Raw genomic sequence first — 15643 nt, forward strand, 5'->3', positions numbered from 1 at the left:
TTTGCGTTTCTTCACTTGTTTGTGTTGTGACCAATTTGCTTTGCGTTTCTTTAGTTGTTTGTGTTGACCAATTTGCTGCGCGTTTCTTTAGTTGTTTGTGTTGACCAATTTGCTGCACGTTTCTTTAGATGTTTGTTTTGTGACCAATTTGCTGCGCGTTTTTTTAGTTGTTTGTGTTGTGACCAATTTGCTGCACGTTTCTTCAGTTGTTTGTGTTGTGACCAATTGCAGAGTGTTTCTTTAGATGTTTGTGTTGTGACCAATTTGCTGCACGTTTCTTTAGTTGTTTGTGTTGTGACCAATTTGCTGCGCGTTTCTTTAGTTGTTTGTGTTGTGACCAATTTGCTGCGCGTTTCTTCAGTTGTTTGTGTTGTAACCAATTTGCTGTGCGTTTCTTCACTTGTTTGTGTAGTGGCCAATTTGCTACGCGTTTCTTCACTTGTTTGTGTTGTGACCAATTTCTTACACGTGTGCTGGCAAATTGATGAAGATCGTTTCTTTATTTGCTAGTGTTTTTTGTAATTACATGTGCTTTCTTCAATTGCAGCACGTTAAGCTTTCTTGGCCACCGTAGGAACTACTTTCTTCCGCCATTCATTCACATCTGCAGTTGACAGTCAGAACAGCAGAAACCTTTGCTACACACCAGCTGATTGGTGGAGAGGAGACAGAGTTATGATATGGGGATGATTAGGAGGCCATGATGGACAGAGGCCAGTGGACAGATTTGGCCCGGATGCTGGGGTTAAACCCCTACTCTTTTTCGAAGGACATCCTGGGATTTTTAATGACCACAGAGAGTCAGGACCTCGGTTTAACGTCTCATCCGAAAGACGGCACTCACTGAGGAGTATAGAGTCCCCGTCACTATACTGGGGCATTAGGACCCACACAGACCACAGGTTGGGCACCCCCTGCTGGCCTCACTAACACCACTTCCGACAGCAACCTAGCTTTCCCATGTGGTTTCCCATCCAGGTACTGACCGTGCGCAGCCCTGCTTAGCTTCAGTGGGCGGCCATGTGAGAGTTGCAGAGAGCTAGCTGCCATATAAATTTTACAGTGTATTTTATGTCCGATCCTCTTGAATTTGTAAAAACAATTAAGTTAACTCAATTGATTTGTGTTAGGAAAACATGAAGGAATTGCGTGAAACCCAGTATTTTTTACAGTGAGTGAGTAAATCTGTTGCCTTAAATGTCACAAGTTGAAATACTTAAAAAATGAGTAAATCCATTGGAACTTAAAAATGTTAAGTTGACTTATTTTTTTAATAATTATGCGCATACATTTGTGTACAGTATCACGGATTACAGCAAAACTCATCATGGCTAGAACCAGACAAGTTCCTATCAAGTAAAAAAATGAGGAAAGTAATATTTATTTTATTTCAACATTTCTTTTTGATTTATTGCAGATAAAATATAAAATAATATGTCCTACAGATGCTCATATCAAATAGATATAAGCAGAACACGGCTTTTTTCTTTTTCTTTTAATAATCGGCGTAGAATGATTCATAAAAAGAATGTTTTAAAATCAGGTTTTGATTTCATGAAAAGCTCCACTTAAGAGTTGTTGTTTGTTTGTGAATGACACTAAATCACACTGTATATTTTTGACTCACTAAAAAAGGGAACTGATTAAAAAGAGTAATTTTTCTTGATAATAATATGATTAAATCCAGTCTTGCTGATTTGCACTCATGTTTGTGATTCATTTTTAATTTCTGACTCGAGAGGGTTATAATCTCCTTGTGAATTGATTACACTGAATAGTAATGGTGCTTGGACACAGATGAAAATGCAGACTTGAGAAAGATTAACTGAACTGAATGTTATGAAAATCACACAGTGCTGGCATTTAATCGGGTCATCCTAAGTTCCCAATGCTAATAACAGACACTGACCTGTTGACACCAGGACAGAGAGGTCACCATCTGCCATAAAGGACATGAGTCTAATTCTAACATCCACAAACATCCCACATATCTATCTATCTATCTATCTATCTATCTATCTATCTATCTATCTATCTATCTATCTATCTATCTATCTATCTATCTATCTATCTATCTATCTATCTATCTATCTATCTATCTATCTATCTATCTATCTATCTATCTATCTATCTATCTATCTATCTATCTATCTATCTATCTATCTATCTATCTATCTATCTATCTATCTATCTATCTATCTATCTGTCTGTCTGTCTGTCTGTCTGTCTATCTATCTATATTTACCTTTCTGTCTGTCTGTCTATCTATCTATCTATCTATCTATCTATCTATCTATCTATCTATCTATCTATCTATCTATCTATCTATCTATCTGTCTGTCTGTCTGTCTGTCTGTCTGTCTGTCTGTCTGTCTGTCTGTCTGTCTGTCTGTCTGTCTGTCTGTCTGTCTGTCTATCTATCTATCTATCTATCGGTCTGTCTGTCTGTCTATATTTACCTTTCTATCTATCTATCTATCTATCTATCTATCTATCTATCTATCTATCTATCTGTCTGTCTGTCTGTCTGTCTGTCTGTCTGTCTGTCTGTCTGTCTGTCTGTCTGTCTGTCTGTCTGTCTGTCTATATTTACCTTTCTATCTGTCTGTCTGTCTGTCTGTCTGTCTGTCTGTCTGTCTGTCTGTCTATCTATCTATCTATCTATCTATCTATCTATCTATCTATCTATCTATCTATCTATCTATCTATCTATCTATCTATCTATCTATCTATCTATCTATCTATCTATGTGACCCTGGTCGCATGTTGCACACATATTTTTGGCAACAACTATCATATAAGACGAAATTAATAGCTTTATTTTATTCTTTTATGCTAAAAATTATTAGAATATTAAGTAAAAACCATGATTTATGCAGACTTTGTTGATTTCCACCTTTATATATATATATGAAATCTCAATAAATTTTTGATTAGTAATATGCATTTCTAAACAAAACTCTCAGCATTTCGATTTTTTTGAACCCTCCGATTCCAGAAGTTAAAATAGCTGCATCACGACCAAAAACATACTAACAAGCCGATAGAACGCTTAATTAATCAGATTTCAGTTGATGTGTACATCTGTTTCAGAACCACAAAGGCTGGTTTTGTGGTCACGAGCAAGTCGTCGAACTAAAGAAGTGACTAAAAGGTTAATGTTTGAAGAGCTATATCACGAGAGTAAATCTAAAAGCTGCCACAGAAGCCATTTTAGATGTCGTTTGTGTTGAACAAAAGTGCGACGATTAGGAAATGAGTGTTCCATGAAATCTGTGGATCATAAAAGAAGACTAGTTTTCCAGCGTTTTCTCTTTGTATTCAATTGAGCTTGGTTATGCTTCCATCTAGTGGTCATTTCAAGCTATCGAGCTTTACACTGCAAAAATGCTCTTCTTACTTAGATTTGTTGTCTTGTTTCTAGTCCAAATATCTAAACATTCTTAAACCAAGAACCATTTCCAGACAAGCAAAACATATTGCCTTGTTTTAAGAAATAATGTGTTAAAATTAAGGGAGTTTTTATTTAAACAAGCAAATCTGATGCTCTTATGCAGGGGCGTAGCGGACATTTTAAAAGTGTGTGTGTGTGTGTGTGTGTGTGTGTCGGGGGGGGGGGGGGGGGGGGGGGGGTGTATGAGATCATATGCTCATATAATTATTCATCACCTGTTTCTAAATGGTGCGTCTCTAAAAGTGAGTGGGACGGATCAGCTGCGTCCCCCCCGGTTGCTATGCCCCTGGTCTTATGTATAACAATCTCATTATGTCAAAAGGAAAAACATGTGTTCAAATTTTTGTATGTAATGACTCAAGCAATGAAATGAGGACTATTAGTTTTATATGGAATAACTATTAAGCATTCACAAGTTTAGTTACTTTTGACTGACATGACATAAACAAATGATAATGTTATAAAACAGCAGAGTTGTATGAAAGCAATTGATGCATGTCCAAAAGCATTTGCAATTTGTTGGAAGGAATGAGAAACTGCTACTATGATGTGCACAAATGACTAATAGTTTTGAGAAATGCATTAACTGTTGTGGAAATGTAAATAGTGTTGTGAGAAATGCACCAAAGCGACTGAGAAAAACTGTAATAGTATATTATATCAATAGGAACTTAAAGGGACAGTTCACCCAAAAATGAACAATCCTTATCATTTACTCACCCTCATGTGGTTTTAAACCTTTATTTGTTCCTTTTTTCTGTTGAACACAAAAGATGTTTTGAAGTAGACTGAAAATTCTGTCATCATTTTCTCACCATTTTCACTTGTTAAAAAATGAGTTTCGTTAACTGAAAAAGAAGATATTTTAAAGAATGTTGGTTGCTGGCACCTACTGACTTCCACAGTAGGATAATAAGTCAATATGTGAGGCTACCATCAACAAGCATTCTTCAAAATATCTTCTTTTGTGTTCAACACAACACATAGAAACTTTTTTTAATGTAAATGATGAGAGAACTTTTAGCTTTAGTTGAACTGCCGCTTTAAATGAAATAAATCACCTTCAAACATGAATCACAATAGACAGAACAATGTCAAAGCGCATTTTTTATTGACATAAATTACAGTTTTTTTTAATCAGCGATATGAAAACAGACATTCACGATCTCACTCCCCAAATTTGAGCTGTCTCTCTTTCTCCTGCCCGTGCAGGTCTTTCGCCCTGTTCTTCAGCTCCTCTGCCCTCTGTTCATCTTTATCCGTACCATCGCCCAATTTGTACATGCGGCTGGCATTGGCGCAGCCCCACACGTGTCCCAGATCACAGGCTTTCAGTGCATATTTCAGCGCCAGAGGCATGCTTTTGTCCAGCCCTGGAAAGCCCTGGATGTACAGTGTGCTCAGGTTGAAACAGCTGGGAGCGAAGCCTCCTTCACAAGCCTGCTCGAAATACTGCCGGGCCACAGTGGTGTCAGGACCGGTCTCCAGTGCCCGCCCGTCCTGAGCCAGCAGAGCCACATTATGACAAGCGTCCACAGACTTCTTCCCTTGAGTGTTGCAAGCCTTCAGAAAACAGGAGTACGCCGTCTTTAAGCATTTCTTCATGCCGCCTGACGACAAAAGAAGATTGAAATATGAAATACAACTACTCATTCTCACATACATCTAATCCTAGTTTAAATGTGAACACTGTTTGATTATGAGCATTTCCGTAATTCTTTAATTTTACTATTACAGTGCATCCAGAAAGTATTCATAGCGCTTCACTTTTTCCACATTGTTTTATGTTACAGCTTTATTGCAAAATGGATTTAATTTATTAATTTCCTCAAAATTCTACACACAATACCCCATAATAATAATGTAAAAAAAGATTTTTTTAAATTGTTGCAATTTTATTAAAAATAAAAAACCTATTCACAGCCTCAATACTTTGTTGATGCAGATTTGGCAGCAATTACAGCCTCAAGTCTTTTTGAATATGATGCCACAAGCTTGGCACACCTGTCTTTGGGAATTTTTGCCCTTTCCTCTTTGCAGTACCTCAGTACTCAAGCTCTTTCAGGTTGGACGGGAAGTGACGGTGTACTGTCATTTTCAGATCTCTCAAGAGATGTTCAATAGGATTTAGGTCTGGACTTTGGCTGAGCCACTCAAGGACATTCACCGAGTTGTTGTGAAGCCACTCCATTGATATTTTGGTGGTGTGCTTTGGTTCATTGTCCTGCTGGAAGATGAAGCGTCACCCCAGTCTAAGGTCAAGAGTACTCTGAAGCAGGTTTTCATTCAGGATGTCTCTGTACATTGCTGCATCCATCTTTCCCTCTATCCTGACTGGTCTTCCAGTTCCTGCTGCTGAAAAACATCCCCACAGCATGATGCTGCCACCACCATGCTTCACTGTAGGGATGGCATTAGCCTTGCGATGAGCGGTGCCTGGTTTTCTCCAAATGTAACACCTGGCATTTACTCCAAAGAGTTCAATTTTAATCTCATCAGACCAGAGATTTTGTTTCTTATGGTCTGAGAGTCCTTCAGATGCCTTTTGGTAAATTCCAGGCGGGGAGAGGCTTCCGTCTGGCCACTCTACCATACAGGCCTGATTGGTGAATTGCTGCACAGATGGTTGTCCTTCTGTAAGATTCTCCTCTCTCCACAGAAGAACGCTGGAGCTTAGACAGAGTGACCATCGGGTTATTGATCACCTCCCTGACTAAGGCCCTTCTCCTCTGATCCCTCAGCTTAGATGGCCGGCCAGCTCTAGGAAGCGTCCTGGTGGTTCCAAACATCTTCCACTTACACAAATTTTTCTGTAACCTTCCCCAGCCTTGTGCCTCGAGACAATTCTGTCTCGGAGGTCTACAGACAATTTCTTTGTCTTCATGCTTGGTTTGTGCTTTGACGTGCACTGTCAACCCTGGGACCTTATATAGACAGGTGTATGCCTTTTCAAATCATGTCCAATCAACTGAATTTACCACAGGTGACAGGTGATCCAATTAAGCTGCTAAAACATCTCAAGAATGATCAGTAGAAACAGAATGTACCTGAGCTCAATTTAGAGCGTCACGGCAAAGGCTGTAAATACTTCTGTACATGTGATTTTTCAGGTTTTTTATTTTTAATATATTTGCAACAATTTCAAAAACTCTTTTTTCACATTGTCATTATGGGGTATTGTGTGTAGAATTTTGAGGAAATAAATTAATTTAATCCATTTTTGGAATAAGGCTGTAACATAAAATGTGCAAAAAGTGAAGCGCTATCAATACTTTCTGGATGCACTGTGTGTATGTATGTATATATATATATATATATATATTACAGTATATGCTAATTTATGCATACTTTTGATTAATTTACTTTTAATGTTTAGCATTTAAATATAAAAACAACAGATTATTTTAAATAATTACTTCATATATATTTTATAGGTATTGAAATCACCTGTATTATTCAAATGTTCAATATTTTCAATAGATTTTATAGCATAAACTGACAGAACTATTTTTGTAAGCTTTATAATGTATACATAATGTCCTTGCCAACAATACTCGCACTGTCTTTGCAACAGTCGAGAGACTCACAAACCCTCCCAATAGGATTCCTACTGAACTTCTCTCTGAAAGCAACTGTAATGAGTTTGCTCATTTCTTTACTGTTAAGATCAATAATATATGAAAGGCAATCAGCTCATCAAATCTGCCAAGTTGTGCCGATGTCAGACAGGTTCAACCACACCTTAAGAAATCAGACAGTATGTAAAATCTTGCATACTCAAGGATTTTCCCAAACTCACTTAAAACTGCAGTTGTTAAATCCTTCTTGAAAAAGAGCAACCTAAATAACACCCTATTGAGCAATTACAAGCTGATTTTAAATCTCCCTTTCATTGGCAGAAAGTTGTTTTTAACCAGGTTAACACGTTCTTAAGCTACAAGGGGTGTTTAGACTAATTTAAATATGGTTTCAGACCACATCATAGTACAGAGAGCACCCCTATGAAGATAATCAATAATATTTGCCTAAATACAGATTCAGGCAAACTAACAGTGCTGGTATTGCTTGATCTCAGTGCTGCATTTGATACTGTCGATCACAACATACTTCTGGATAGGCTGGAAAACTGGGTTGGGCTGTCTGGGACAGTCCTCAAATGGTTCAGATTTTACCTTAAAGGGAGAGGTTACTATGTCAGTGTAGGTGACCGAACATAAGTTGAGGTGGTCACCCATGACGTGGAGTCCCACAAGGTTTCATTCTGGCATGTCCTGTTCAACTTTTATATGCTTCCACTGAGCCAAATAATGAAAAAGAACCAAATGTTCTACCACAGCTATGCTGATTACACTCAGATCTACGTAGACTTCTGCCGAATGACTTCAGCCCCATTGACACCCTCTGTCAATGCATTGATAAAATTAACAGTTAGATGTGCCAAAGACAAAGAGAAAACTGAAGTCATTACATTTGGGAACAGAGATGAGGTTCTCAAGGTAAATGCGTACCTTGACTCTAAGGGTTAAATAAAAAAAATAAGGTCAAGAATTTTGGTGTGACTCTGAAGTAAGATCTCAGTTACAGTAGTCATGTCAAAGCAATAACTAAATCAGCATACTATTATCTCAAAAACATTGCAAGCATTAGATGCTTTGTTTCCAGTGAAGACTTAGAGAAACTTGTTCATGCTTTTATCAGCAGCAGGGTGGATTACTGTAATGGACTCCTCACTGGCCTCCCCAAAAAGACAGTCAGACAGCTCATCTAGAATGCTGCAGCCTGGATTCTGACCAGAACCAGAACATTAGAGCACATCACACCTGTCCTCAGGTTTCAACACTGGCTTCCAGTTAAACTCAGAATAGATTTTAAAGTATTATTATTTGTCTAGAAATCAATAAATGGCCTAGGACCTCAATACATTACAGATATACTCACTGAATCCAAACCAAACAGATCACTCAGATCATTAGAATCAAGTAATTGAGAAATTTCAAGAGTTCAGTAAAAAGCAGGGTGAATCTGCCTTCAGTTATTGCGCCCCCCGCTGCTGCAATCAGATTCCAGAAATGATCAGATGTGTTCCAACATTAGGCACGTTCAAATCAAGACTTTAACACATTTGTTTAGCTGTGCCTTTCTGAAAAAACACTGTGCTATGTCCCACGGGTCACGCTATTATGTCTTTTTTTTCTTTTTCATTCCTTTAAAACCTGTTTTAACACATTTTAGTCTGTTTTTAAATCACTTTTATTTCTTTGTTGTTTTTATTTTCATATTTATTTTATTCTGGTTAATGTAAAGCACTTTGAATTACCATTGTGTATGAAATGTGCTATATATATATAAACTTGCCTTGCCTTCCCAATATATATATATATATATATATATATATATATATATATATATATATATATATATATATATATATATATATATATATATATATATATAGTTATACAGTATAATGTGTATATAATGTATATAATGTGTTGAAAAAATCTCTCCGTTAAACAGAAATTAGGGAAAAAAATAAACATATATATATACACAGTTGAAGTCAGAATTATTAGCCCCCCTGCTTATTTTTTCAATTTCTGTTTAACGGAGAGAAGATTTTTTTAACACATTTCTAAACATAATAGTTTTAATAACTAATTTCTAATAACTGATTTATTTTATCTTTGCCATGATGACAGTAAATAATATTTTAGTAGATATTTTTCAAGACACGTCTATACAGCTTAAAGTGACATTTGAAGGCGTAACTAGGTTAATTAGGTTAACTAGGCTGGTTATAGTAATTAGGCAATCATTGTATAACGATGGTTTGTTCTGTAGACTATCGAAAAAAATATAGCTTAAAGGGGCTAATAATTTTGTCATTTTTTAATAAAAACTGCTTTTGTTCTAGCCGAAATAAAACAACTAAGACTTTCTCCAGAGGAAAAAATATTAGCAGACTATGAAAATTTCCTTGCTCTGTTAAACATAATTTGGGAAATATTTAAAAAAGAAAAAAAATTCAAAGGGGGCCAATTAATTTCTGACTTAAACTATATATATATATATATATATATATATATATATATATATATATATATATATATATATATATATATATATATATAGGGAAGTCATCACGTCAGTTAAAGTTATGAATTAGTGTACAAATCTAGCATATGACGACAAGATATTATTATTAGGATATATTATTCGGCAGTAGCGTCACACTTTATGGAATTTGGACATGACGTTAAACAACTAGAATGTACAGGTATTGAGGAAGAATATGAGTCACGTAGAGGAGGTAATCTGAATCAAAAATGATAACAAAGAGAAGCGCTCTGGATTCATAACTTAAAATCACCTACACCAAGAGGAATTGGATCTTTCAGTGTTTCTTTAATGTTTTGTGGTTTATCTACAGTGTTGTGAATGATGAATTTTGAGTGTATAATGAAACAAATAATAATATGAAAATGCACATTTAAAGTTTTGGACTGTCGTAATTTCATTTTATCAGTTGACGGAGATATGAATACGTGAATGATGATAATTCAGATGTTATTTTCCTGTACAATGAAGATAATGCTTTTACAGGTGGAGGAAATATTCCTTGTGTCGTTCGCTATATTGAATCGAAAATGAGATTGTTTTAAGAACGTTGTGTGATTGACTGTGGAATAAGAGGGTGGGGTGAGAACACTGTGTCAAGCACTGAGGAAGGCAATGTGCCGAAATGTTGAGCCGGAAAGAATGTAAAATAAAGCTACATGGGGTAATTATGTAACGAGTGCGAATTATGACCTTATATATCATATATAACATACAGTTGAAGTCAGAATTATATATATATATATATATATATATATATATATATATATATATATATATATATATATATATATATATATATATATATATATAGGCTAATAATTCATGGCGGCTAATAATTCTGACTTCAACTGTATATAACAGATATAATATATGATAATATAACATTTAATTTGCTCTATATCTATATCTGTTTTCTCTAGATTTTGATACTCCTAGATTACAGTTTTACTTACTTATTTTTTTTTTTACATTTTATTTTCTTCTGTCTTTAGTACTCCCATGCACAGCACTTTGGTTAACTTCAGTTGTTTTAATATATAATCTATATTTATATATTACGTTTTAATCAAAGTAATATCTATTATATGTAAACATAACAGAAATGTACAGCAGATGTTTATTCTCAAAATAATAATTATTGATCCGCACTCATGCGAACAGTCTGCTTATTTTGTTTTCTTTTAAAACCACCTTTTTGTTATATCTTTCAAATATTTTTTTATAAATGTTACCAGAAATCTCAATAACATCTAATTTTATTGAATAAATAAGATAATTTGGACCAGTTCTACGGACATCAACCAATTAATAAATGGTTGGAAGCTCTAACCTTAAAGTAATAAGCCAATAACGCAAACATACTTGTATTTTTATGTATTAAAAATCTATAAATAAATAAGTGTTATGTTCATTTGAGATGATATTGAGGACTTTTTTGAGACTACATAAATATTAAAGCATTTGATGCTAAATTCTCAGTGCACTCAACCGCTGGCTTTTACCTTTGCCGGTGACATGATAAGCCCCGAGTTTATAGCAGCTCTGCGCATGTGCGTTCACCTCACAGTTGTGCTGGAGGACCTGAGCGGTGGACTCATAGTTCTTCTTCACTCCCTCCAGATAATCCGCCAGTCTGTGACATCCTGAGCACAGAGAAAACACAGAAGAAGAAGACGAAAGATTCAACTCAAGTTTATTTGTATGACACTTTGTATTCACAATGATTATCATTCTAAAGGAGCTTTACAAAAGGTGCACTTAAGAAGAGAGAGAATCATACAACACATAAATAACGTAAATAACGTAACATAACAACAAACCCCTCGACATTCTGAAGGCTTAAAAAAAAGAAGATGTTATTTCAAGAGGCTCTTAAAAACATGTATAGTTGGAGCTTGTCTAATGTAAAGTGGAAGATTATCTGAGCACTTTGGAGCAATAAGAGTGAAAGCCTGATCCTCTCTTCGGTTACACTGGGTCCTTGATATGGATAGAAAGGCTGATCTGATAACCTTAATGACCTGCTGGTACTGTATACAAGTGTAGGAGATCTGATAAATTAGGAGGAGCCAGGTCATTTAAGGATTTATAAACAAAAACTAATAACATAAAGTAAGTGCTAGGTGAAAGTTAATCGTGATTAATCGCATCTAAAAAAAATGGTATTAAAATAATATATGTGAATTTACTGTGTGTGTGTGTGTATACACTTAAAGTCAGAATTATTAGCCACCCTTTGATTTTTTTTTCTGTTTTAAATATTTCCCAAATGATGTTTAACAGAGCAAAGAAAATTTTCACAGTATGTCTGATAATATTTTTTCTTCTGGAGAAAGTCTTATTTGTTTTATTTCGACTAAAATAAAAGCATTTTTAAATTTAACATTTAAAATCCATTTTAAGGACAAAATGATTAGCCCCTTTAGGTATTTTTTTTTTCGATAGTCTACAGAACAAACCATCATTACACAATAACTTGCCTAATTACTCTAACCTGCCTATTTAACCTAACTACATATATATATATATATATATATATATATATAAAATTTTATTTATATTAAGATTTAATACTTACATATACAGTCAAGCACAAAATTATTCATACGCCTGGCAAATTCTGACTCAAAGTTCAAATTGTTCAAATGTAAATAAAAGTTGAGAAATATACACTAAGTTAAGGTTGGGGTTAGGTTTCTCTTGTCTCTTTTTGTCATCTCATAATTAGGCATGGGCTGGTATAAGATTCTGACGGTATGATAACCTTGGATAAAAATATCATGGTATAGCGGTATTGTGATTCCTGCTCTAAAATATATTCTTTTTAAATGTCTGGGTAAAAAATAAATACCTTTGTCCCCTTTGAACACAATATAGTTTATTTTTTGAAAGATTTAAAATATTCTGGAGCAGTACTTCTGCTGTCTTCATTAGTTTCAAAAACACATATTTCTTTACAATTTAAAATGACATCTTTGGAGATCTTTTCTGCTGAAGACATTGTTGTCCTAAAAAACAAAAAGAAAAAATTTAAATAAAAATCGTACACATACTGTACCTTAGGAACGGTATTACAGAAAATTTTGGCGGTTTTAAAACCTTGCCCTTTCCAAACCACAGTACACCTTGAAAACGGTTATCGTCCCATGTCTACTCATAATAAGACTCCATTTTATTATTTTGGGAGAAGCCTGGGTCATTTCCGGTCCCAAAAAACTTTCTGGTTGAATAAAAGTAACTTTCAGTCAGAATTTGCAGGGGTATGAATAATTTTGAGCTTGAATGTAATTGATATTGCAATGTGTACATCTGCAATATTCACATAGCAGGATCTGCCATGTCAAGTTGGGATTATAATTAACCAAATAACACAGTTCAGTACACATGATTTGTGCAGTCATTATGAAATTGAATCATAATTTTCATTCATTCATTTTCTTTTTAGCTTAGTCCCTTTATTAATCCGGGGTCGCCGCAGCAAATGAACCACCAACTTATCCAGCATATGTTTTATGCAGTGGATGCCCTTCCAGGTGCAACCCATCACTGGAAAACGTCCATACACACTCATTCACACACACTACGGACAATTTAGCAAACCCAATTCACCTATAACACATGTTTTTGAACCAGAGCACTCAGAGGAAACCCACGCCAACACAGGGAGAACATGCAAACTCCACAGAGAAACGCCAACTGACCCAGCCGAGGCTCGAACCAGTGACCTTTTTGCTGTGAGGCGAACGTGCTACCCACTGCGCCACCGTGCAGCCTGAATCATAATTTAATACTGTAACAGATTTTACTTTGATGTGTTTTTAAGGCATGTAAAGATTTAAAGCAAATTGAAACTATTCGGGAACAAGAAATCATTATCTTTTAATGATTTAAATTATAAGTTTGCCATTTAATTAAAGATTAATTGTGTTTAATTGTTTTACAAAATGACAATTAACTATGCAGTGTTATTTTATATTCTATAACTGAACGTTTGTCCCTCAATATAGTTAGATTCCACCACAAACCATAAAGTACTGTTTATTTCATTTTAATCTTTGTTCTGTTGTTTTCCTCTGTGCTTTAATTTGTTTCTAATTGTATTTACATATTTTATGCAGATGTACCCCCCCCCCCCCCCACAAAATCACCCCAATCAATGTAAATTTATGAATTCGTTCCAGTTACTCAAGTCATATTGTGAAATTATATTCATATTGCAATATCTATTGCAGAAATACAAAATATTGCAATGTTGTGCATCCCTAATACACAGCACACACACACATACATTATGTAAAGATGAACTTTTATTTTGTACGCGCTTTATCGCGATTAATCGTTGCAGCGCTACTTAAATCAATCTAAATCAAACTAATTGTAATCTATTCAGGGCATTTGCTTGTCATCGTTTGCACAATTCACTGTCCTACAAAATCATCACAAATGTGAATAAACGAATTCTTTCCAAATAGAGCTATTCGAGTCATGTTAAAAAATTAACCAAATATCGCAATATCAGATTTCTCCACTAAATAAAAGTCCTTCAGCACTAGCGGCAGAAGGACAGCGCTCTGCCCACCTTCAGGGTCTTTCTCCCGGTAACACTGGTAGCTGTACTCCACTCCTAAATTATCCAGGAACTGCTTGACCTCCTGCTCGTCCTCGAAGTTGATCAAGCCGGCCATGTGTTCAGTTTTACGGATACTTTGACACCTGACTCACTCCGGCTGAAGGTCTCGAGGAAAGACACTTTTGACCTTGGCCACTGGTATTGGCTGTGCAAGAACTTAATTTTTATTTTAAATAAAGGAATAACAAACGCGTCCGTAAAAAACATAAAAGATTCGTTTAGTTCATAGTTGACTGGCGGTTTCAGATGGTTATTCTTGTGAGGCAGTTACTTCAGAACGTGCTTCAGAGCTTCCTACTTCGCTTAATGGGACTAACGGGCTTCCGTAGACCCCGCCTATTGTGTGTTGCTGATTGATCACTTGGTTTCCTCATGATAGAAACCTCTATAATATAAATAAGAATGAAAGTAATTGTAGAAATATTAAAAGTGCTATGTTAGTGATGTTATTTCGAATTGAGAAGTGTCATTTTTTTAAATTTGGTAATCAAAATATAGAATCAAATATCCTTTTTGGGGCTAAAAATGTATTTAAAACAACTGAATGAAAATGAAATGTTATATTAAATGAAATGTGAATTGTGTGCTAATGACATTATTAAGTTATTAATAAATTAATTTAGATTAATTTAATAAATAAATTATGTAATAATAAATTATTTAATAATAAATTTAATAAATAATTTTTGAAACTACATATTTTTACTTAATCTATTTTACTTTTACATGTAATTCAAACTGTATGTGTTTGTTTAACAAATAAACTATAACAATCTCCCATTTGTTTGTACTATCTGCATTCATGTTAATATTTTACCTTATTATTATTATAAATGTATATACATTTATTTTTATTTTTATTGAATTTGTACTTATTTATTTATTTATTTAACAACTTCAACTCAAATTGTTTTAATCAAAAACTTCATTTGCAAAATGTATCCATTCAAGTCTATATACATAATTTAGTGTTCATTTATTCATCCATTCATTTTCTTTTCGGCTTAGTCCCTTTATTGATCAGGGGTTGCCTCAGCGTAATGAACCGCCAACTTATCCAACTTATCCAACACCCATACACACTCTTTCACACACATACACTACGGACATTTTAACTTGTTCAATTCACCTATAGCTCATGTCTTTAAACTCTGGGGGAAAACGGAGCACCCGGAGGAAACCCACAGGAACACGGTGAGAACATGCAAACTCCACACAGAAATGCCAACTGACCCAGCCGGGACTCGAACCAGCAACCTTCTTGCTGTTAGGCGATCGGACTACATATATATAATATTAAATAATTATGGAAATGATTACCTGCATGATCATTTATGCATTTTTAATAATGTTTTATTAGCCTATATACATAATGTTGCTTTATTGTTTTTATTTTGTATTATTGTTTACTCAAAATTTTAAAATTACATAAATTAATA

The 15643-nt window shown here is 34.8% G+C and overlaps 1 protein-coding gene across 1 annotated transcript; it reads right to left on the reverse strand.

Moving 5' to 3' along the window:
* Window positions 1-4543: 4543 nt before the first annotated feature.
* LOC130247845 (cytochrome c oxidase assembly factor 7) lies at window positions 4544-14525 on the reverse strand. Its single transcript, XM_056481319.1, has 3 exons — window positions 14154-14525; window positions 11077-11217; window positions 4544-5064 (listed from the first exon to the last, which is right to left on the reverse strand). The coding sequence occupies exons 1-3, from the start codon at window positions 14257-14259 to the stop codon at window positions 4622-4624; spliced, it is 690 nt and encodes a 229-aa protein (XP_056337294.1). The 5' UTR covers window positions 14260-14525; the 3' UTR covers window positions 4544-4621.
* Between the last annotated feature and the right edge of the window lie 1118 nt (window positions 14526-15643).

The sequence above is a fragment of the Danio aesculapii genome, chromosome 20 (genome assembly GCF_903798145.1).
Source record: "Danio aesculapii chromosome 20, fDanAes4.1, whole genome shotgun sequence".
In the NCBI taxonomy this organism is placed as follows: domain Eukaryota; kingdom Metazoa; phylum Chordata; class Actinopteri; order Cypriniformes; family Danionidae; genus Danio; species Danio aesculapii.

Bases quoted from the DNA above. Each gene is read 5' to 3' on its own strand.
- LOC130247845 (XM_056481319.1), bottom strand. From the start codon at position 14,259: ATGGCCGGCTTGATCAACTTCGAGGACGAGCAGGAGGTCAAGCAGTTC. The intron at 11,218-14,153 runs GTGGGCAGAGCG...CTCTGTGCTCAG, and splicing joins CCGGGAGAAAGACCCTGAAG to GATGTCACAGACTGGCGGAT. The intron at 5,065-11,076 runs GTAAAAGCCAGC...TTTTGTCGTCAG, and splicing joins TTATCATGTCACCGGCAAAG to GCGGCATGAAGAAATGCTTA.